Source organism: Frieseomelitta varia, unplaced genomic scaffold (genome assembly GCF_011392965.1).
Source record: "Frieseomelitta varia isolate USP_RPSP 00005682 unplaced genomic scaffold, Fvar_1.2 scaffold_940, whole genome shotgun sequence".
Taxonomy (NCBI): domain Eukaryota; kingdom Metazoa; phylum Arthropoda; class Insecta; order Hymenoptera; family Apidae; genus Frieseomelitta; species Frieseomelitta varia.
Genome location: NW_025110746.1, coordinates 75086 through 98288, shown reverse-complemented (window position 1 = coordinate 98288; position 23203 = coordinate 75086). Strand labels below are relative to the sequence as shown.

At 35.5% G+C, this 23203-nt stretch overlaps 3 protein-coding genes across 10 annotated transcripts; 1 reads left to right on the top strand and 2 right to left on the bottom strand.

Annotated features, from left to right (window-relative positions):
• Window positions 1–9619: 9619 nt before the first annotated feature.
• LOC122537943 (muscle-specific protein 20) lies at window positions 9620–11680 on the bottom strand. The gene is made up of 4 exons (XM_043671619.1): window positions 11526–11680; window positions 10589–10800; window positions 10230–10350; window positions 9620–9954 (listed from the first exon to the last, which is right to left on the bottom strand). Exons 1-4 carry the CDS (start codon window positions 11553–11555, stop codon window positions 9763–9765), a joined length of 555 nt encoding a protein of 184 aa, XP_043527554.1. The 5' UTR covers window positions 11556–11680; the 3' UTR covers window positions 9620–9762.
• Window positions 11681–14199: 2519 nt separating this feature from the next.
• LOC122537941 (brahma-associated protein of 60 kDa) lies at window positions 14200–17540 on the top strand. 5 transcript variants are annotated; one of them, XM_043671617.1, is made up of 7 exons: window positions 14200–14302; window positions 14875–15010; window positions 15083–15258; window positions 15722–16052; window positions 16141–16338; window positions 16420–16684; window positions 16763–17540. In XM_043671617.1, the coding sequence occupies exons 2-7, from the start codon at window positions 14897–14899 to the stop codon at window positions 17167–17169; spliced, it is 1491 nt and encodes a 496-aa protein (XP_043527552.1). In that variant the 5' UTR covers window positions 14200–14302; window positions 14875–14896; the 3' UTR covers window positions 17170–17540. The 5 variants fall into 5 exon arrangements, with proteins under 5 accessions (XP_043527552.1, XP_043527551.1, XP_043527549.1 ...); XM_043671616.1 differs by having other exon boundaries at window positions 15707–16052; window positions 16420–16678; XM_043671614.1 differs by having other exon boundaries at window positions 15707–16052.
• Window positions 17541–18533: 993 nt separating this feature from the next.
• LOC122537939 (protein phosphatase 1 regulatory subunit 14B) lies at window positions 18534–23025 on the bottom strand. Of its 4 annotated transcripts, none has more exons than XM_043671610.1 (5): window positions 22911–23025; window positions 21658–21874; window positions 21488–21577; window positions 21375–21416; window positions 18534–20472 (listed from the first exon to the last, which is right to left on the bottom strand). In XM_043671610.1, exons 2-5 carry the CDS (start codon window positions 21862–21864, stop codon window positions 20461–20463), a joined length of 351 nt encoding a protein of 116 aa, XP_043527545.1. In that variant the 5' UTR covers window positions 21865–21874; window positions 22911–23025; the 3' UTR covers window positions 18534–20460. The 4 variants fall into 4 exon arrangements, with proteins under 4 accessions (XP_043527545.1, XP_043527544.1, XP_043527542.1 ...); XM_043671609.1 differs by having other exon boundaries at window positions 18534–20335; XM_043671607.1 differs by having other exon boundaries at window positions 18534–21171; window positions 22911–23024.
• Window positions 23026–23203: the final 178 nt, after the last annotated feature.

Below are 23203 nucleotides of genomic sequence, written 5' to 3'. Positions count from 1 at the left end.
CTTCTTCGCCCCTCCTCACCGGCTGAAATTATTTCCGTCCCGCTGCGGGTGTTACATGATCGAGGAAGAGCTCTCCCTCGAAAATCATCCATTCAATTCCCCCCCATGCCTCTCAGTTCACCGAAAACCTCGCAATTTTTCTTCGAATCTAATCTCATTCTCCCGCGAAAATAGCAGCATAAAGTTTTCTAGAATTCCCTCAGATTTCGACCCGAGTCTCAGTCAATAGAAACTGTGAATTTTTTATATTAATTCGCATTTTAGAGAAGCTTTATACTTTGAATTCATCATCGTTTACGGGCAATTTTGTATTTTAAACGGAAAATTAAATTGTAATGTAATTACAGAATGTAATGTAATATAATTGAATCGCACTTATTAAGGATAGATTAGGTACTTTACGTATTAATATTAATATTAATATTATAGAGATAATATTATACTTGGATTTAATATGGATGCTAGAAAAATGCTAAAATTTTTTCACTAGATTTTACGACTATTTAGGTTCAACTATGTTTAACCTAAAATATATTGGACTAAATATTCCTAGAAACTTCATTTTGGCCGTCTATAATTCACAAAAACCTTCCCCATTTTTTTCCATCATCAAGCCCAATGTTAATTCTTCAACACAATCTCATAAAATTTTCTTCCCGGATCATCAAGACCAATTTCTGAACCCCCCAAAAAAAAGAAAGACCACTAGGTCACTCACTCAGACAATTTTTTCCTCGAATTTCTCAACCGATGATTAATTTTTCCATCCATTTGTCTTCAACAAGATAAAACAGAAATCACGTGAAAAATATGTCGCATGTTTACAAACACGTGGCAACATAAACGAAAAGAATAATCGAGAGCAATTCTTTTACTAAATCTTGGACTGATTTCAAAACGATGACTCTTGTCACGTGTAAGGAGTACACGTTATTTCTTATAACCAGAGGGTATCTCCAGACGATAGGAGTTTTAGGAGCACTTGCTTCCCCTTTATCGCGGCTGGTGGAGAGCACGAGGCTCAGGGAAACAGATACAAGTATAGAAAGAGGGCAGCCTAGTTGCCATCGCAGCCATCAGAAATATTAGAATAAGCCCACGCGCGTAATACAATCCCGTTAGTAAGGTAACCAAATTTAGCATGTGACTTAGCAGACGCCCTCGAGACACTTGCACGCACGATGACTCAGCCTGTGAGAACAGAGGAGAGAACGGAATCGAAGGGGAAAAAGATCGAAGGAGGATAACGTCGATTACAGAAAAAAGTTGTTTAAAAATTTCAAAGTTACTTAACACAGGCCAAACAACTAAGAGAAAATTACTTTTGTTGTACAGGAGCTTTCGATTCGCTGCAAGATAGCTGTTATGTTGATAGAAAGAAATAATTCATCTATAAAGTCCCTTTAGATCTAACCATTTGATTCTCTGGGTTCGATGAGAGGTTTAACTGCGTAAGAGTAATTACTCGATCGTGTAGGAGATATAATTATTTTTATCTGAACATGTTGAATTTGCTGTAAATTATGTCTGCACGTATCTTATATTTAACGTCGCACCGAAATCGAGCCCCACTTCATTAGGTTTGAATTACTTTCGACGAGATTTGAGTGTAACTCGCATATTACAGAGAATTAAATTTTAATCACTTCCTGAGAATAAGTGTCAAATTATATTCTATTCGTGTCGAGTTTAACTATCCCAATTCTGTGTCACATAAATATATATATGTGTGTGTGTGTGTGCGTGTGTGTGTAACCTAAGTCCACCAACTGGACCAAACTATCCCGTCAGTGATTTGAAATCCAATTTTATTCAGATCAGTGATCCATCGTAATTGGACTCCAGACTTGAGTTAGCCTCGCACCAGGTCTAAGTTAAGCCCGCGTTTAATCTAGAAACTATCTTTTGCAATAGTCCTTGGTCCGGTCGTGGTTAGGTCAGGGTTGGATCGGAATTAGATGTAAATAAAGTCTGACAGCAGGCTCGCGGGTGCAAATCTCGAGTAATCGAGACACTTTTTTTTCTCCTTTTTGCAATAATCCTCGATCTAGCTTAAATTTAGCCCAGGCCACATTGTTGCTTCCGAACCAAGTTCAAGTTTAGCATAACAGTCGTTCAACAGCCATCGGTGAAGTGTACAGCAGCATTCTCTGCTGCTGTACATTTTGTTGACGTTCGTTTTTGCTTCGAAATAAATCGGTGGGATTGAACACGTTTGTCAGATCGGCGTTGGAGATCCAAATAGATCGGTATAAATGGAATTTCGGTTCAAACTTACTCCCACAATGTTCGATAAACAGAGAAATGTTCCATCGTTCGCGTGTATCCCTTTATCCCTGTTTATCCTTTCAGTCGTGTGATGATAAAAATGTCATTAACGTCATGTTTTATGTCGAGTGGTGGTACCTATTTTTCATTTTGGTGCTTAGGACCGAGAAACACTGTTTAAGTTAGGGACCATATTATCGTTTCTCGTCGTTTCTCTTTCGTCTTGTATGTCTTATCTTTTTTTTTTTTTTTTATTATTATCAATTCCAGTTATTAGCAAAGATTGGTTCAGGGACAATTCAAATCTGGTTAGTCTTCGACGAGGATATATTGATCAATGACAGCCCGGTTGGTAAAGCGAACGACTTACTTACAAAATGTTGCAGTTTGGCACAATCGCAATAGCTCTATCGTGAATTCACTGAAAGAGGTTGATCACGAAGAACTCTCAGGGTGAGATGGATTTGTAAAATTTATTAGGCCGGCGATTCTAACGAAGCAAATGGACGCGCTAATCCCCTGCACTTTTAACTACTGCAAATATTATTTATATTACATTATTTCGATTCTTGCAACTATTAATATCGTCCAAATATTAATATATTAAGTACGTCTCTCCGTTTCAACACAATGCGATTTATTCAATCCGTGACAGGTAAAATCCCTGAAAATCTCTGCTTGAGATTATTTAAGTGTCTCGAGAAAATTGAAAAATGTGCACATTGTACTCTCATGTTTCCACTTGTATTTCAATTTTGTCAAGGTAATTTCAAATGTCAGTATTTCTCAGTGTGACACGCGAGAAGCGGTATTTCTGGAAATCTCCAAGTTTCAGAATCGAAATTCTGAATTTTCTTAGGAAAATCTAGAGAACCGAGGTGTAATATCGATAAATTTGACTCGCAACAATCACGACCGAAATAAGGATGAAATCGATAAGGGACATTTCACAGGGCGACGAAGAATTCCGCTTCACCTCGCCGGGAGTTAATTATTGCGAGATTTACGGCGCAGCTTCCGGTAGCCGGTTGCCTATCCATCACGATGAAAAACGCGGTCCATTCGCCATCGAATTTCCCGCTGATCGAATTTATTGTGCTGGGGAATTTATCCGCGAGAATTCACCTCCTACGTTCCACTAAACTGAACTGCTGCTTGTAACCTCTTTAATATAGTTTTTTTCTCTCCTGTGCCATTCGCGAACAAAGAAAGACACGCGGCGCACTCTTCGCCTGCCCGGGGATAATTATCATCAAAGAAAGCTCTGTTTCTTACGTTTACGCGCTCACTTGTACGCAGTTAAATATAGAGATTCATTATTCACCAGGAACCACGTCTGCCAATATTACTTGGACAATCTTCAATTCCACTTTTCCAATGGCACAGTCAGCATCCTAATTTTGATGCAATTTCGCGCACTTTGTTGCCGGCGGCCGCCACTCGTCGAACACCTGGCTTAATTAGTCGCCATTGTTGGTCAGCTTTTACGATGTAACTGTTTCGCTGAATTAATCGCCCGGATCAACCTATAAATTGTTAATTCGAACATTCGGTGGAATCGCGTTTCTATTAAATGGCACTTTGTAACAGCCCGTCTGTTTGAGAGAAACATTGCAATTTTGCAACGTTTCGTGGAATCTTTGAAAGAAAAGACGGACTAACGAAGTTGTGGATTTTGAAAACTGCTCGCTTTTCAAGTTAAAAATTAAAAAAAAGAAATTCTCCCTCCCCATAGTTTCTAACTTCGATTCCTCGTATCTTATTATTATCGCTTTCCCCGATCTAGATCTAGAACCAATACTTACAACTGTAAGTTCCTTTTACTAACGTAACGCTTGACTCGATGGAATTTTCTCATCATCTGAACTTCACTCAAATATAATTATTATAATATGCAGTTGGCTTTCAACTTCATTAGACTGCATTGTATTGTCAATTTTCGTGGCTAAAGAAATGGAACTTTAAATACTGGATTCATCTTATAACAAATACCTTTGATATACCTTCCTGCAAATCGTGGATGCGTTTAAATGTAGGAACTCTTAGCTCTACGTTTTGCCCTAACCTGCGTTCATACTCGACAGACCTATCCTGATTTAATACGCGTTGGCCTCTTGACCTCGAGTCTCGTGGATCGATCCCTCAAGCAAATTCCATGCTCGTTAATCGCTCGTTAACGCATTCGTTAAACGTGACAAAGCAGATTAGTCGGCCCTTGTCGCACGTGCGACAATTTATTTCGCGGCCGCGGGTATTTCGGTGGCCAATAAAGTTCCCTCAATAATGATGATATCTGATAGGGATCCGATAATAGAAAGGCAAGCTAGAAGTTAGGCAGCCGGCCCAGTTTTTCATGTAGCCGTGACAACGCTCTCGCGCGCACGCACTCCCGGCTCACGGTGACGAATATTTTTCAAGGTAACCTAAGCGCTGAAATACACCGCCCCTACGACTCTCCTGCACAGCCGATTTAATAATTCCCCCGCTGGCTGCCAATTCCAAGTCCGCTCACTTGTTACATTCGAGTGACATAACGACTCGGGCAGCACGCGAATCGCCCTGGACTCTGCCGCGGACGCGTTGCGCAAACCTGGTCGCGTGACGAAATAACGCCGAGAGATCGTCCTGGAAATATTTGGCTCTCTCCCCACAAAATCCATTTTTTCGTCGTTCGTTTCGTGTGTTTTTCAGAATTTTTCCAAATGTCGTGGCTTCTAGGGACGGTTGTACATACGTATAATTGAATGATTAGCAACGTGGGGATTGAGGTTGTAAGTTTTGGAATTTTAAGAAATTATTGGTTCAAAAGCTTTGGTTGAATTGGGTACGAAGAGACTGGTTTTTATCATTTGAATTGGGAGAAAGGAAATAACTCTTCAGCCAAATTGTCGATAATGGTCTAAGGATCCCTAGACACAGATCTCTAGGAATTTTTCTACTGCATGTTTTTACGTCATTTTTGTTAAAAACCATGGTGAATAACACCGAGAGATCGTCCTGGAAATATTTGGCTCTCTCCCCACAAAATTCATTTTTTCATCGTTCGTTTCGTGTGTTTTTCAGAATTTTTCCAAATGTCGTGGCTTCTAGGGACGGTTGTACATACGTATAATTGAATGATTAGCAACGTGGGGATTGAGGTTGTAAGTTTTGAGATTTTAAGAAATTATTGGTTCAAAAGCTTTGGTTGAATTGGGTACGAAGAGACTGGTTTTTATCATTTGAATTGGGAAAAAGGAAATAACTCTTCAGCCAAATTGTCGATGGATTCCTAGACGCAGATCCCTAGAAATTTTTCTACTGCATGTTTTTACGTGATTTTTGTTAAAAACCATGTTATAAACTAAATTGAATATTGCTATTAGGATTGATCAAGTTTTCGAAGAAGAACGTAATTTCGATTCAAAGACGAGTAACCGCGCAAAAGTTGGCCCGCCATTTTGCCTGGTAAAATCTGAATATGTCATGTGAAAAATTCGTGTGTCATATGCAGTTTCTGAACGGCAGACAAATGCCAGAAATTGCATCCGCGATGTAACACGAATTCAGGAATAATGTACTGTAGTTGACGTGAAAAATGATCGAAATAATACGTCATATTAACCTATCTTGCGCATCTGAAACCACGAGTGAGGAGGCTATTATTTCAAAGCAACAATAATTTCTAATTTTAAGTTCAAATTCCGAAAATATTGTAATTAAAATTCTCACGATTCGAATGTAAATCAAATTTCAATCAGCGACTCGAAATTCGGAAAAATTTCACATTCAAGCTCTCGTTATTTCCAGATTGTAAGTTCTCAAACGTTTAAATTTCCAAATATTCGAAGCCAAACTTTCTGACGTATATAAACTCAAGCGTGCGATTTTAAGATGATGTTCATTTTCCGACAGAATTGAATTCAGCAAAATTTCACTCGATTCTTCCCAATCTCAAGATCATTCGAAATTTTCTCGCCCTTCGTGCCGTTTTACTCAAACAATAGGGTCGAGAATATCCCGTTGCTGCCATTGTTTACAATCTCGTTAGCTCGCTATAATATTTAAATCGCGTATCGTTCGACCGGCCAGTGCCAAGATTCGTAAATTAGGAAATCAAGATTCAAGAGACGGCTTGTAGAAATCCGATACGGAATCACTCAAATTAACTCTCCACGGTCTTGGAGAATGCCGGAGGGAAAGGATTTAAATTAAAACCTGCTGCTGCCGGATGCTACGACTATGGCTGGCGCCATATCAAAAGGCACAGTTGCTTCTCACGCCAAGTATGTAAGAAATGAGAACGACTACCTCGATCATGTCTATTCCTGAGACCAACGTTTCCTACCCCGATCAACTTCACTTCATTTTATTTTCACATTCACCAGCAGGCAAAAGTTTTACCAGCCGCGACATCTCGTTTCGATGTTAGTTGGCCATTTTTCATTCAACGTATGCATATTTATCATGTATCCTCTGTTTATTTCGCGCTGCGTGTGCTACTTGAAACGATCGTGCTTGCATGTCGTTCCAGGAAATGAAATGGACTTCAGAGATGAAAGATTTATCGTGAAAATGTTCGGGTATTTGAAAGTAGAATTCCCGCCATTTTTAGATCTTGCAACTTTTTCTCTTTTATTTCAATGTAGTAATGGAATTACTTAGATTTTATCTCTTCTTTAGTTAAAAGCAAGATTTTAGAAAAAATTAAAACTAAAGTAAATCCATGTATAAAGTTTTTTTAAGAAGTATTTTTTTGTTTGGAGAATGTCTCAGTAATTAAAAGTTTCAAGGAATGTTTCAATAATTAAAAATTGCTTATCTGAAATACTCTTTTATAATTTTTACATCGGAATTTTGAAGGCACATTTGGTTTATGCAGTGCCATCTTGCAATAAAGCTTCAACTATATTGTGAAACGATATGTAACGAAACACAGGCGATATTTTTGGAATTATGTTATCCACCATGTAGTGCCATCTTCTTTAAACGAATATGAACATCGTACGATTTGGAAAATCCTACGATGATAAGATTAATATTAAAATTCCAATTAAAATTTAATATTAAACTTACAATTAACAATCCATTAAATTTTACATTATTCATATTATGTTAATATTTTGTACAAAGAACAATGTCTAGTATGTTTAATATATTTTATACGATATTCTCCATTTTTTATATATAGTTGCAAAGATTAACTTCTTAACATAAAATTTGTTTTTATACGAATTAAATTAATTTATGAGAAATTGAAAATTATGTACAGAAATTTCTGTCTGATAATTTTGTCACTAATATGAAAATAAAGCTTCGAACTTGAGGAAAAGCAATGACAATAATAATGTTGGGCAATGATAGACAAATAAGGGGAACACAAAAATAAACTAAGACGTTTCATTATTCTTTTTCTTTCTTATTTTATAAATTCTAATTCTTCTCTTTTGTTTTTATTTCCTTCTTTTCACGAAGTTTGGAAAAGCAACAGATCAAACGAAAGATACTCGTTCAAAATATATATTACTGTACTTCGCACCTAACCATGAAATAATTCCTATCTTTATCCACAGATTTATTATAGCCATCCGCGTCAAAATTTATCTGTATATAGATCATCGTAATATTACATTTTACTACCTCCTCCTCTAATCACTACGACCTTGAACTTCAACCACCATTCTGAAAAATTCGAATTTTATTAAATTACTAACTCTTTGAATTCGGTGACGAGTATCTTACAAAAGAAAAATAAATAATAATTTATATTTGGCACTAAACGATAATTTTTCATTTTGTAAATAACATCCACGTGTCACGTGCAAAATAAACACATCCAATCTTGAACCCTTATTTCATAACCGATTAATTATTATCGTGATGGAATCACTTAAATCTTAAGCCCCCGCTAAATCGAAAATTGCCATTAATATTGAAGGTTATTAGGGACGATGATGGAAGACGTTTCTCCAAAATTATACGACGTAGATTCACGCATCTGGAAGGAACGAAAATAATTTTAGACCGATCTGTTACGACGAAGGCCGTGCCAAAACTCTCGAATCTTGCCGCGAGCTATGTGCACAACCACGATACACAATGCGAATTACAATATCACTATTTTCGTATCGCTAGACGGACATGTTGCGATTCAATTTACTTCCACCTGTTATTTGCTGCCAGAAAACTGTTCCTTTACCAATTTTACCAATTTTACGCTTGTGTTCGGGGAATTAATTTGCAACAGTCTGCGAAAGTTAAATATTACTATAAATTTTTTCGGCAGAATTTTCTTTAAATCGTAGAAATTTAATTCGTAATTGGGAAATTTCTTGGTGCTAGACTGAAAAATAATTCAAGACTAAATAAAATCTTCTATTCAAGACGAAATAATTATTAAATAAAATCTTCTGCTTCTAATTTTCTACTTACTTCCTAATTTTCTGTGCCTCTTCTAAAACGAGAAGCTACTAACTTTATATGTTGCGACTTTTTAAGTAAATCCTCCGCAATCTTGTTTTTATAATATTAACATTTCGCTGAAAAGTTTCATTGACGACAGTTCCCAAACAACAACAATAGCTGCATTTGACTAGAACAATGACTGTGCAAAGCACTACAAAGCGCTATTCATTCTGCATATCAAATGCACACATGTGGCAGCCATTCAAAACTGAGGCAATACCAAAGTGGAATTACATTACGTGAAAATTGATCGCGAATTTAACAAGTACAACAAACAATTGTTCGCTCTTCAACGAGCAACAGAATGCTTTTAATAAATTCCCCTGTCTTTGCGCGTTAACAAACTCCTATATAATTATTCCTATTTGCTTTTCAATCTGAAAACAGGAATCTAGACATTCTGTAAACCATCCTTCTAGCACTGGTATATTTTTATTTCTGCCGTTCCAATTATATCCCCTAAGAACGTCGTCATCGCAATTTGCCAGAATTCTGTTACACATTCTCTCAAAATTCTCTATTATTCTAAATAATTGTTACGTGACGAATCGAATTCTCAATTAGACACGGTATAAACGATACAAGAGGAAAATTAATCAAAAACACTATGAGAAACGAGGAGCCCCTCCTGTTGTAGTAAAAAACAATCGTAAATCGTCCGACAAATCGAGAATCGTATTTAAAGATCGAGAAACACGAGATGTCTGGATGTTTCTATAAAAGACTGCTACAGAAATTTAAAAAGCATTGTTATCGCTCGTGTGGCTCCGTCGTCCGCCATTTTGCTTTGTATTTTTACCTCAAAGGAGATTTTAGAAATCGGCGGAAAATTTAGAATAAACGAAACGATCTCTCGACAGTGAGACCTAATAAGGGCGAGGATAGATTTAATGAAGATTTTTGTTAATGAATAAAATATATATATATTATTATTTAATTACAAAATACAAAATAAATACATAATATATATGTGTGCGTGGGTTTATGTACATGTACATACAAGGTGTGAGTTTTTCTTGAAATCTAAAAACGCGTGCCGATCGTGCTGGCTTATTTTCCTAGGAGAATCTTACGAGTGGCACCAATACTTTGGCCAGATTGGGTGGCACCCTTATTTGAACCGGCCTGTAGACCGATCATTGTCTCACCAGCGCGCAATTGTTCCTCGGTGAACTCGCGTTTGCATTCATCAGCTGGCTTAGGTCCCAAATATGGCCCATTCCATTCTGGGTGCTTGTACGTCTACGGAAAAGCGGCGATTAATTCATTTAATATTTATTTCAAATCTTAAGAGTGATATGAAAATTTTAAAAGGAGGGCGAGGAAATTTTTGTAATGATCGGAGATTAAAACTTTTTTTTTTTGGAAAGTAGTATTGGAAGTAATATTTTAATACGGAATTTAAATGATGATACTCAGTGGTATTACAACGGTTGAAAATGGAATAATCCACTCGATTCCCTAATTGCACTCCGTCGGTACTAAATACCATTAACCTAATTTTTAATGAAACTTACCGTACGACCAAGAGCAAAGAGAGTCGTCACCACCTGTGCAATGTCTTTCTTCTCCCATAAGTCGACCGTTTGGAACACGTCGACGTCGGCCACGCCATAGTCTTTCAGAGCTTTTTGGAACCTAACAATAATACCAAATAATGTCACCGAAAAATTTCCTTATTTCATATGAGCAAAAAACGAATTTATGGGAAAAATGTTTCTGGTTAAATGCTGGATATTGCGGATTAATTCCACTAAATGCTATAAAGACTTTGGACTTTTAAATGTTTTATGTGCTTTTGCCAATTTAAATTTTCCAGAAACTAAATAAAAATCTGCAATTAATTTGTGAGAAATTATTTATAAAGTAAACTTACGCGTTGATGTTCTCCATCATTTTGAATTGTCCGCCAGTGGTATTGATCTTGGAAATGGCTCCGGGGGAGATCTTGTTCATCAGATGACACAACACCTGTCCATCCTTGATAACGTCTTCAAAGGCCTCACCTGGCGGGAACTTTTTGCCCAAAATGCTCTCGATCCATTCTTGGGCTTCTCTTTCCTGTTCTGGGTTACGCTTCGCAGCGATCTGCAATGGGACAATCAAATGTAGTCGCTGTTTAATTACCATGGAAATTTAATTAAAAATATATACTACATATTAATTTGAGATCGTTGAAAAATTGGTTGAATCAATTTTGATCTAAGAGCTATCAATTTACAGACGTATTTAAAAGTTACATTTCTCTCTCAAAACTTGTCCAATTCATCGAACGAAATCATCTGATTCTTAAAATTTTCCTCAAGAATTAATTGCCAACTCAATGGAGCACTAAAACTGAGAATAAAATCCACAATGATTTATTTTAATTCACAACCAAATACGCCAGTATTCACCCTATTTTCACCTTCAAAGTATAGAATGGAAACGTGGGAATTTATTGAAGAGAGGCTTGCATCAAGCAAGTGTAAAAATTAGAATTACAAAAGTTTCGGAAGTTCTCGAGATTTGGAAATTTCATAGACAAAATGAAAGTTGCACGGCATAAATTCAAACGGAGTTGAAAGTTGAAAAGTTTCTACCGCACAAATTCAAAAGTTCGCGTCGCGAAAGAGGGTGGGTGGTACTCGGCGGTTGCATCAAACATTCACTGTAAATAAATTCACGGCAGATTTCCGAATTTAGAATGCCATTGTGAACCAAGCGCGATTCCAACGATCTGCGAATTCCACACGACGGGAAATGGTTTCAGATTCTTCCACGAAACAAGGTGTGTACTTGCACGATGCACAAAGGTGTCCTCGTGTTCATACCTTGGCGCGCACTTGACGTTCGAGAGCCATCCTTGTACCTTGTGACGCTTGTCGAGAGAGGACTGAAGTGCTTGGTCCTAGTGCTGGTCCCTCTTATACTCCGCAGAGATGGCGGGAACACGGCCCACGCTTTGGAGGAAACTGTCCAACACGGGTGGTGCCCGCCTATGTTTCGAAAAAGACAACGTTACACATGCACCTATGTTTATTAGTGTATGCGTACGTGCTTTCCACAGTTTTCGACGATCTAATATTAGCAGCTTATTCACTTGGACGTAGGATTTCCAAAATCGTGGCTGGCAAGCTGCGTCTCCACGAGAAACTCGTTGCGATACACGTGCAATGGATAAGGATTCGGGCGATCATATTTGGTTAGAATTAGGAAGTGTGGGAACTTTTTCGTGGTTGATGAGACATTTGTTTGCTTATAGTCGTTACATTATAGCGAGTAGATGGGGTGGTGTAAAGATTAGAAAGAAGATAAGGGTGGTTTCGATATGAAGCTATTTGCATATTAGTGTGTTTGATTGTGAATCGAAACAAACGTGAAATTCTATGGATAGTCTTTCGATTTTATTAAACTACTCCTACGAATTTGTGTTGTACGAATTTCTAAAGCTTTGAATTCCTAAATTCCTAAAATTCTCAAATTTCAAATTTCTGTTGCAGTAATCTCTGGATTCCTTTCATGCAAACCTTAAAATTTGTACAATACAAATATAGATCCTTTATAAATAACAACATCAAGTACACTATGTTGTAAAATATTATAAAAATTAATCAAATTTATTTAATGATACATATGTGTTTAATGTGATTCATGTTTCTAAAATTCTCCGTTAAATTGTAATAATGTTCTTTCCTCGTGTTTCGTTTAATGCACTACGCACTGTAGGTGGTAATAGATCGAGAGGCTGACTAATTCGAGACAGTTCTCCTTCCGCTTTCTTGGTCATATTACTTATTCACTGTTTTGCCTGTTTCCATGTTTTTAATAGTTACTCGCGTTAAAATTAGCTATTTAATAGCACAGCAAATATGCAACTGCCAATAAACTCGAATTCTATAAATAAAACTTGAATTTAAATCCCGAATTAAATTAAGTACTATTTGAAGTACAGTAAAAATTCTGTGACTGAATTTTTAGAAAATTCTAAATTAGAATAAATTTCTGCGCTCTGTAGATAAAGTTTAAAATTAAAATAATTCTGTAGATAAAGTTTAAAATTAAAATTAATCTCTTGGAGATTGAAAGTCCAGTAATTTGTTATTTTTAACTTTATTATTAAAAACCACAATTATTACCAACTGCAGCTATAATTTACGAAGGAGAACCAATGAAGAGATACAATTTTTTTTTTACAAGAGATAAGATCTTTGTTTCGTTCCGTATTAGATTCCTGAAGTTCCATCCGCAAGCCGCCATATTGTTACTCAAAAGCTCTCCCTCGCTACGCTGCTCTAAATATTCGACAAAAAAAAAAAAAATAAATAAAACAAGAAAAACGAAATTGGATTGCGCAAAGTGTCACAGAGTATTTTTTCTTTAAATAACCAGCCGTTATATGGGTCGAGTTATTATTACGTTGATCCACTTTTTGAATTTATGTGACGAGCCAACAGATCGAGGATGAAAGCCCGCCAAAAGGCGAGCGATTTAAAAGCGTTTGGTCAAGAATTCTTTTTAATTCAAATATGAATCATGTACGAAATACAAACAATTGTACTTTGTATTTAAGAAAACAATTATGGGAGGGGGAAATGCTTAAATCGCGTAAAATCCTGAAGCTGGTTAACGAAATGTAGCTTAATAGTCGGAACATTTGGAGAAGCACATTTGATGAGATCTTAGCTTACGAATGGCCATTTTAAATAGCTAATATGCATTAGAGAACGGTTCTACTGACGATCGAATAATAATATGTAATGAATCATACACCGTTTAAATATTTACTTGAAATAGGGGGGTGATAATGGGGGAGGTTGCGTAATGAACGCGACTTTCATTCGAATAATATGGAAGACTTATTCACCGGCGAAATCGCTAGCTACTGACTCAAGTTTAAATATAATCACGGCATCCTGTGTATTTCCATTCTCCCCTTCGTCGTTAGCGTGCAAAATTTTCGTCGAATTTCAATAATTTCAGCCACCTCTGACACGTAATCGCGAGTCGAATGTCGTTATCCTTCTTCGCGACTTTTCGGATGATCGTGTCAGAATCGTCGACGCCTTGACTTAAGCGCGTTTTCGGGAATCCGGAATTAAATTCCCACGCATCTTATGATTAATTATTGTTTTCTCGTGAATCCGCGTGCGCAGGTGGTATTCAAGGTACTCTATTATTACTGCCTATTAATCATTTATTTAATGTTGGAACAAATTCATAGAGATGTTACTACGAGAATTTGGGAAATTTACATCCTCGAGATTTATCATTGCACTTACTGCCAATTTTATCTTAAATTTAAAAGAACCGACGCAAAAGTGCAAAACTTTTCTTGTGTTCCGATTTGACTACTTTCGTTTCGTGGCAAATTATGAGTAAAACCTTTGATGAACAATTGATAAATAAATAAAATCAGGAAAGAGACTTTATTAGTGTAATTTTCGGATTTGATAGAACTTTTCTTTCGCTGAGGGGAAATAATTCGGGAGTGCAATGTGTGTTTGTTTGTGGCGCCCTCTCGCGGAGGCGAAGAATTATTCATGCGTAATCCGCCGCTTTTTCTGGAACTGCTAACCCCAGTTGCTAGTGCATAGAAGTTTTTTGAAACGTAGGTGGTTTTTTTCATTATTCGTCGAATTCGTTTCTTTTCTTTCTTTTTCTATACCTCGGTCTATATCAAGCCATTTCTATACCTCGGTTTATATCAAAACATTGCAGTTTCGAGCGTGCCGAGTGAGTACTGTGTTTCTGGAGAAAAATGCACCCGATTCTGTCCGAAGAACATTCGTTTTCTTTGCATTTCTATCAATTATTTTATGAATTTCACTATTTTGTTCGATATTACGACACTTAGACAAACAACGCAGTTAATCGCGACCTGTGTAAGGTTGTAATTAGGTACGCATTTAGAGGTTATGTTTTTGTTTGCTCCCAGTAGTTTGATAGTGAAGACGCAATGTTTGTTCAAAAAGCACCAACTATTCACTCTCGCGTATGAATGTAAATGATCTTTATGTACAGCACATGTAAATAAACTTTCCTACTATAATGAAACATTGTGTACATTCGTGTGATTCTGTTGTATAATAAAATATGATATAATTTCATTGAAACTCTTTTGTTGATCATAAGCTGTTGACAAATATCTGTATGTGTAAAAGTACTTGTTTCAATCAATAGGATAATCATAAAAAAAAAAGACATGGCACAAAGGTTTCCTGTACCAAATACAGGGAATAACGGCCCTCCACCACAAAGATATGCAGCATCGTCTGTACCTCCTAATTTACGCCAGTATTCTGGCCCAAATTTTCCTGTGAGTATACAAGAATCCAAATGATTCAATTAATCGGGACAACAAGGAACTTACTAACTAATTTTTATACAGATGCAGCAGAGATCTGGATTTACTCCGCCTCCCCAAATGGCCACTACAGGCCCTGGTCCAGCCAGTATAATAAGAGCGAATCAACCTTATTCAAATATGCGTCAAGGACCGATGCCTACTCCACCAGTTGGAAAAAGAAGCGCAGATCAACGTATTCCCATGTCGCAACAAAAACCGTAAGTGCACTAACGTCGCATGTTTTTTGTTTAACTATGTGCATTTATGTTTTGTACTATTTTATTCATTAACTATTAGACATAGATTTAACTTAGTTCATTAACTATTAGACATAGATTTTATTATCTGTGATTTCTTAAAACTATGTACATTCATGTTTTGTACTATTTTGTTCATTAACTATTAGACATAGATTTAGCTTAGTTCATTAACTATTAGACATAGATTTTATTATCTATGATTTCATATACTTCAAAAAGCAATATGTCAATTAAATCTTATCGGTTTGATTACTTAATTTTTTTGAAATTATTAATTTGTTCGTTATCATCAATATGTCGAAAACAAACCATTCACCGAATTCACCAGGAACTTCACTGCATTTCATAAGCTTTAAAATTGGTTTATTGATTTTTGAATCTATGATTTTTACACAAACTCATATAGGTATTTTTGGAACAGTGATTTTTCACATTCCACATCCAAGAAGAAGAAAAAGTTGGCAGACAAAATACTACCGCAGAAAGTACGTGATCTAGTGCCTGAATCTCAGGCTTACATGGACTTACTCGCGTTTGAGAGAAAATTGGATGCGACTATAATGCGAAAACGACTGGATATACAAGAAGCGCTGAAACGCCCAATGAAACAAAAAAGGAAACTGCGAATATTCATTTCGAATACATTTTATCCAGCGAAAGAAGCTGGCGAGGGTGAGGAAGGTTCGGTCGCTTCCTGGGAACTTAGAGTTGAGGGACGACTCTTAGACGATACGAAAAATGATCCCAACAAAGTAAAAATCAATTTTATCTTCAAAGAGAAAATCGTAGATCATTTAAATGAAAGATAATTCATTTATATCATTAATACACGGTTTTTAGGTGAAGAGGAAGTTCTCTTCCTTTTTTAAAAGTCTAGTTATAGAGTTGGATAAAGATCTATATGGACCTGATAATCACTTGGTTGAATGGCACCGTACATTGACAACGCAAGAAACTGATGGTTTCCAAGTGAAAAGACCTGGAGATAAAAATGTTCGATGCACTATTCTCTTGCTTCTCGACTACCAACCCTTACAGGTAACTCTGATTTCTTTAAATTGAGTCTAAATTTCGAAGTTGGCTCAAATTGGAATTCAATAGAGATTTTTTTGATTACAGTTTAAACTAGATCCCAGATTAGCCCGACTTCTAGGTGTACATACCCAAACTCGGCCCGTTATTATTTCCGCTCTCTGGCAGTACATAAAGACACACAAGCTTCAAGACAGTCACGAAAGGGAATTCATAAACTGTGATAAATATCTTGAGCAAATATTCGCCTGCTCGAGGATGAAATTTGCAGAGATACCACAGCGTTTAAATCCATTGCTTCATCCTCCGGATCCCATTGTAATCAATCACGTTATTAGCGTCGAAGGTATCTGTCAGTAAAGATCAATCAATGCGTGCCGTCTTCCACGATTTTCAATAATAATGAAAAATAACCCGTTTGTTTCATCAGGTACAGAAACGAAGCAGACCGCATGTTACGACATAGAAGTGGAGGTCGACGACACGTTAAAAACGCAGATGAATAATTTCTTACTGTCCACCGCGAGCCAACAGGAGATCCAAAGTCTCGACAATAAAATTCACGAAACAGTAGAGACGATTAACCAATTGAAAACAAACCGGGAGTTCTTCTTGAGTTTTGCCAAAGACCCTCAACAGTTCATCAACAAATGGATTATATCGCAAACGAGAGACTTGAAAACGATGATAGACGTTGTTGGTAACCCGGAAGAGGAACGTAGAGCAGAATTTTATTATCAACCGTGGGCCCAGGAAGCTGTGTGCCGATATTTTTACACGAAGGTCCAACAAAAACGCGCGGAATTGGAGCAGGCGCTTGGAATCAGAAATTCATAAACATGAACGAAGGGACGTCGCTATGTAAAGTATTTATATAAATCTTCTCTCTTGTTCCAATTGCGAAACCGATCGATTAACGTGTCTTACGCTTCATTCATGATGCAATGTCTCTGCGACATTGTGATATAAACGATGCTATACAAGCGACATATTTTTACGAATGATGAGAAAAGATGTATAGTAACCATAGAGGAATGTTTTTACGGATCACAAATTTATTCACTACGTATATCGATCTCATATATCTTTATTCAAGCTGATGTTTTCAGAATTCTTTTCTTTTTTCATGAGAATATATATCGCAGGCCGCTACGCCTTATAACCTTGATGAAATTCTGTACAATATAACGAATAAACCTTTGATATAATTCGCTTGAACTATTTCAGACTGGATCCTACGTAGGTGAATAAATATTTTCAATATGGCAATGTAATTCTTGCAATTGAAATTTCATCTCTTATTTTTTAGTTACAATTTCTAAAGAAAGTAAAGAGATATTGATTTTTCTTTTAATGTAAATTTCGCTTATGATTAGGTAATAAATTTCTAATTTATTAATGTCGTATACATAATTAGATCACTGGATAAAGAAAGGGAAGGGAAAAGAAAAAGGAACGAGCCATAAATTTTTCTGTTATTCAATTCTTATTTTGTTTGTGCAAGTAAATACAATCTCTTACATAATCAGTACATGTTGATGCAAAATATTGTTTCCTCGTGGAAACACGAATACCGCCAATTTAAAACGTAAGGAACACGACTGCCTAAATCTCTTCTTATTGTTTTTTCAGTTTTCTTTTTTTTCTTTTTCTCTTTTTTTTGTCGCGAAAGTCTCAATTTCGTGTAGTTAGTGTAAAAGTGCTTTCCCCTCTTACTTAAGAGTATTATGGATTAATTTGATTCAGTATTATAATATTAACATTCCAAGAGGCATTCACACAGGGGGGGATGGGAAATTCCAGTGTCGTTTTACGGATGTACATATTTTCGCCTTTCGTCGTGTTTCCTTCTTCTTCTTCTACGAGACATCGAATGTACCACATACTTCCTACAAAAACGATTCGCCGAGAAAATAATGTTGAAATCGCATCATACCAATTACACACGAGTTTCCAACGCCTTTCTTTTTTTAGAGACACGAAGCCGGAACGATTACACGTTATATACGTTACGAAACATTCTTCACATGCCAACGAGCATTACACGCAAAGCGCTTGAACACGTTTCTATTTTATAACAGAGAAACGAAAGAACAAAGGAGCCTGTGAGATACAGCGACAATTTTTCTGCCTGGTGATAAAATTTCAAAACTTCAATAATCATCCTCTTACTCTTCCCTCTTCGTTTTTCTTTTTTCCCCTTTCCGATTCGATGAACATAACTCTATCGAAGGTCGCATACCGTTGTACCACACACACTGGATCACAAGTGCACCAATTGATTGTATCGTTTCTAATACAATAAACTCTGATTAAATTCTGACGTATTCGTTCGACATAAAAATCGATTCGTTAAATGACACGACGTGTCACATGATTTCGCTTGATCTGAGCTGAACGAACACGTCGAACGATTGCACTACTCATTACGAGATCAAGGTTTATTGTATAGTAGTTCTTTTTCTTTTTCTTTCGTTTTTTTTACTTCTCTAATTTTAATTACACATTCACATATATTTCGTCGTATAAAGTTTTAAATATAATTACATAATTGAGTTGAGAAGACTTCTTTCCTTTTTTTTTTTTTTCTTTTTTTTCTTCTTTCTTTAATTACACATTATCCGCCTAAATCGTATGGAAGTTTATTTCTTATTTGAAAAAGGGGTGGAGGGTGAGTGATGATATTCTAAACACATTTCTCTATATGCCCTCAATCAAGTCTACAAAGATCACGCTCTTGCCAAACGATAAGCGGCAGCTGTAAATCTCTGCACACTCAAATATATCTCGTGAAAATAATCGTGATTCACTAAGCCTTGCTTGGATAAAATCATTCTTTCCTGTTCTTCAAATGGGGATTAACAACACTACAAAAATGGTGTGTACGTTTTCCTTCGTAACATGAGATAGCCACGAAGTTCTTCCCCATTTCTTTCCTTTTTCTTTCACGTGAATATATATATCGTTATGGTAATCACATGGTGTGGGTATTGCTTCTTTACATACATTTTTGTCCGTCGGTTCCTCATTCAACATCTGATACTACGTATTCGATAATATATCCATTTTATCATCCTGTTTTGCCATTTGACGGTGATTTCCTGTACGCATCTATAAATGTATATAACATGTGGTGTCTAAGAGGAAGGTAAATTCCACTTGTGCAGTCTTTTTTTTTGTTCATTTTTGGTTTTAAATAATTAATGCGAGATACATCGGTGCAAGAGATCCTTTGGGTTGTCCGGAAGTTCGCGTTAAGTTCACTTCCTTCCTCTTTTACAATAACTATGGATACATTTTACACAATAGCTCGTATGTTAAATGATTGATTGGTAAATCGTATAAATGTCACCTATGATTGCGTGCGCTCTATTGCGACGATGAATTCTTTTCCCTTATTCTTTCTCTCCCTCTTTCTCATAACACAGGCGTTAATTCGAATCACGTATACATTCGCACGAATTACATCATAATAAATTATACGCATTTACAATTATTTTATCCGAACGAGGCCGTCAGAACAGAAGTCTTGTACATTTTCGTTCCGTATGTTTTTTTTCTTTTTTTTTTTTTCAAGATAAACATGCAAATTGATCTATTAAATATTCGTCACAGAATGATCGATCGATCACTTAAACGAGCACAACATGTCTATAAATAGTAATTTAAAATCTTGAAAATTAACAACATGATTATATAAATAACAAAGTAATTTAAAAAATCGTCGATATGTTGTTAAAATATAAAAAATTTAATATCTTTCTAAATTTAGGAATGTTCATACTTTTTCTTATGTTTTTTTCCCTCTCTCTCTCTTTCTCTCTCTTCATTAACAAGAACTTTGAATGATTTTAAACAACAATTATTCAAAAGAACCAAGAACAAGAAACTTACGGCAGACTTTAATTTGTTTCGCAATAATTTTCAATACTGATTCGGTACTGGAGCAACAATAGGTGTCATTTCCACGTTTTAATTATTACTGTGCCAGTAATAATATCATCTGAAACATACACGCTTTTATTATATTATCAAACAGATTTCATCTTTTTTTTTTCTTTTTTTTCTTTTTGTTTCCTTTTTAAATTCGTACAAGCATTCGATGCAAAATTTTGCATATCTACTCTCTTAAAGTATCTCCTAAAATAAATAGAAAAAGTTTTGTATTAATTCGTTAAACTACAACATAAGAATTATCGATCATTTCAAACCCAATCGTATCCACAGTCGAGACAATTCAGTGAACATAGGATATGCATACAAATTATTTGATATAATTACAACGTTTTGGAAGTATCTTTGTTAGTTAATCATCCTTAATAACATAAATGTTACTACGAACAATGAAGTTTAGAATGCATACAAAACTAGAGTGTAGAAGAACAAATGTTTTCTACTATAGATCACACTGGATGGATCGTACAGCAAGGCAGTTCCGTGTACTGTGAGGTTTATTACTTGATATGCGATGCGCACATAAATAACTAACAAAGTTAGCCGTTGTACTGAGATAAGTCAGACACTAATGCTTACGATTTCAATATGAAATAATATACGCTAGAATAAAAATGTGCAGAGTCATTTGATGAATTTTTTTTTCTTTTTGTTCTTTTCATTTTCTTTTCCCCGTTGTGTTCGATCCAAGTATAATGATAAATTGGCATTTGAGTCGCGTTTGTACGCGATTCATTAAGGCTTGAATATGTCTTTGACTCGTTCCAAAATCTGAGCAAATTTGTTAATGCTTCAAAAAAGTCCTTGCAAACACGTAAGTGTTAAGAAGAACACGGAAGTTCTTCAAAGTGTTTTAGCTTTTTCGAGTAAATCGTTAATGAATTTCTGAAACATATAAACAAATAGATAAACTTTCGTTAGTGACAAATTGTTTGGAACCATAAACGGTACACACCATAACCGACCTTATTAATTTCTCAGAACTACCAGATATTATTTTTATGGAGAATTAGTCACAAAATATGAAATTTTAAGGAAGAAAATATCGTTAAAATGAGTGTTTAGACAAGGTTGGTGAATATACTTACGTTTATATCATGTGGTGGTTTCTTTGTATCAACTAGCAACTCCTATAACAAAGAAAATGAAACAATAAATAATCAATTTTGATAATGATCGTTCTATATATATATACACATACTTGTAAAAATCTACGTCTATGATCATCACTGTCCATATCAAGAAGTTCATCTATATCTATTTCAACTTCCCGATTTTTGCCGCTTTCGTTCTGTAAATTTAAGAAATTGCTAAATTATATCCTACATATATAGTAACTTCTAATCAGAAAAAATTTGATTTCATGCTTACAACTGATTCATATAATTTTTCTAGCTCATCAAATAGCCACATTTCAACCGCAAGTCTTTTACGAATAAGAGACATCTGATGAGATCCATACTTAGCTGTTAAAAATTTTTCTCTGCGCTCCTTTACCTCTCCTTTTTCACTGAAAGCTACATGCAAATTCGCACGTGCAGGACTGCGTTCTGCTGTAAGTACTCCACCTCCTTCCATTATAAACTACCTAATAATTCAACAAAATATTCCTTGAAGAATTTATTTCAATATTGTATTATGAGATAGGTGTTTAATGAAAGATATTAGACAATCAATAAAAACAATTAAAATATTAAAGAAATAAAAATATGAGAAGAATGCATAGAATGCAATATAAATAAAAATGTACATATACCTATGAATTTTTATTATTATACAATATAGAATATAAATGTTAGGCAAAAAGATAATTACATAAAATAAAAATCGATTAATTAGTTTACATTATGGAAACAAAAACATACAATAAATAAAACAACAAATAAGAATTAAATTCTTTTTCTATTCTTTCTTTTTTTTCCGATACAATTATTTTTTTCTTTCTCTTATAGAAAATTGATTATACCAAGATATACCTGTTACAGGAAACCTCGCACGAAGGATGATACGGTAAAAGTAAAAAAGAAATGTGGGAACGAAATTTTTTCACCGTGTAGTCACATCCGTTCCCACGGACTTAATTATGTGCGCGATTTACTTGATAAAAAGTAGTCGCGTGATCGATCACTGGCTAACCGAATCGAATTAAGTGAATAAATATTAAAATAAATGTTAAAATAAATATTATGCTCAAATCAAATCATATATTGCCAATTTATGTTTCTCTAACTATAATGCACATACTAACCGCGTTTTGCATGGTACAATAAACAATGGACTTTATTATCTGAAACCTTATTGAATGCAAATGCAACCTCGATGAGACGCGACGCTCTGACCATACAAATAATTACAAAGCGCCGAAATAAAACTACTAAGAATACTCTGATAAAATGCGAGGCCGGCGAACTAAAATTAAAAAAAAAAATTCGTGCCGACACTCATGTAAATAAAGCGATACGGATTGATAGATTCGCGCTTGGCGTTTTAATAAATGATCATCAACTTATATTAGCGCAACTATAAATAAGGATGAAGCCAATTATTTCGCTAGGGATTAATAAAATTAACAGGGAAGCGCGTATTATTAGCGCGCGTTTATACGATCACTCGATATTACTTACACTCAACTCACTGCTTCTATTTCAGAATATACACTACTCGAGCCGTAATACAGTATCGTAATGCCAGAATCCATACGAATAATAAACTTTCTTGAAGTTGATCGAGTATGATAAGATTTTTACACTAGCCATAGTTGCCATATGATGCATGAAATGTTACTAGTTTGTAGCATATTACAGTGAGAGTTGGCTGGGAACATTATAATGTGGAAAATGTATACATGGTTACATCGTAATCGATATGTATCGATGATCGACAATATCAGATTGTAAAAATTTTTTATATTTGAGCA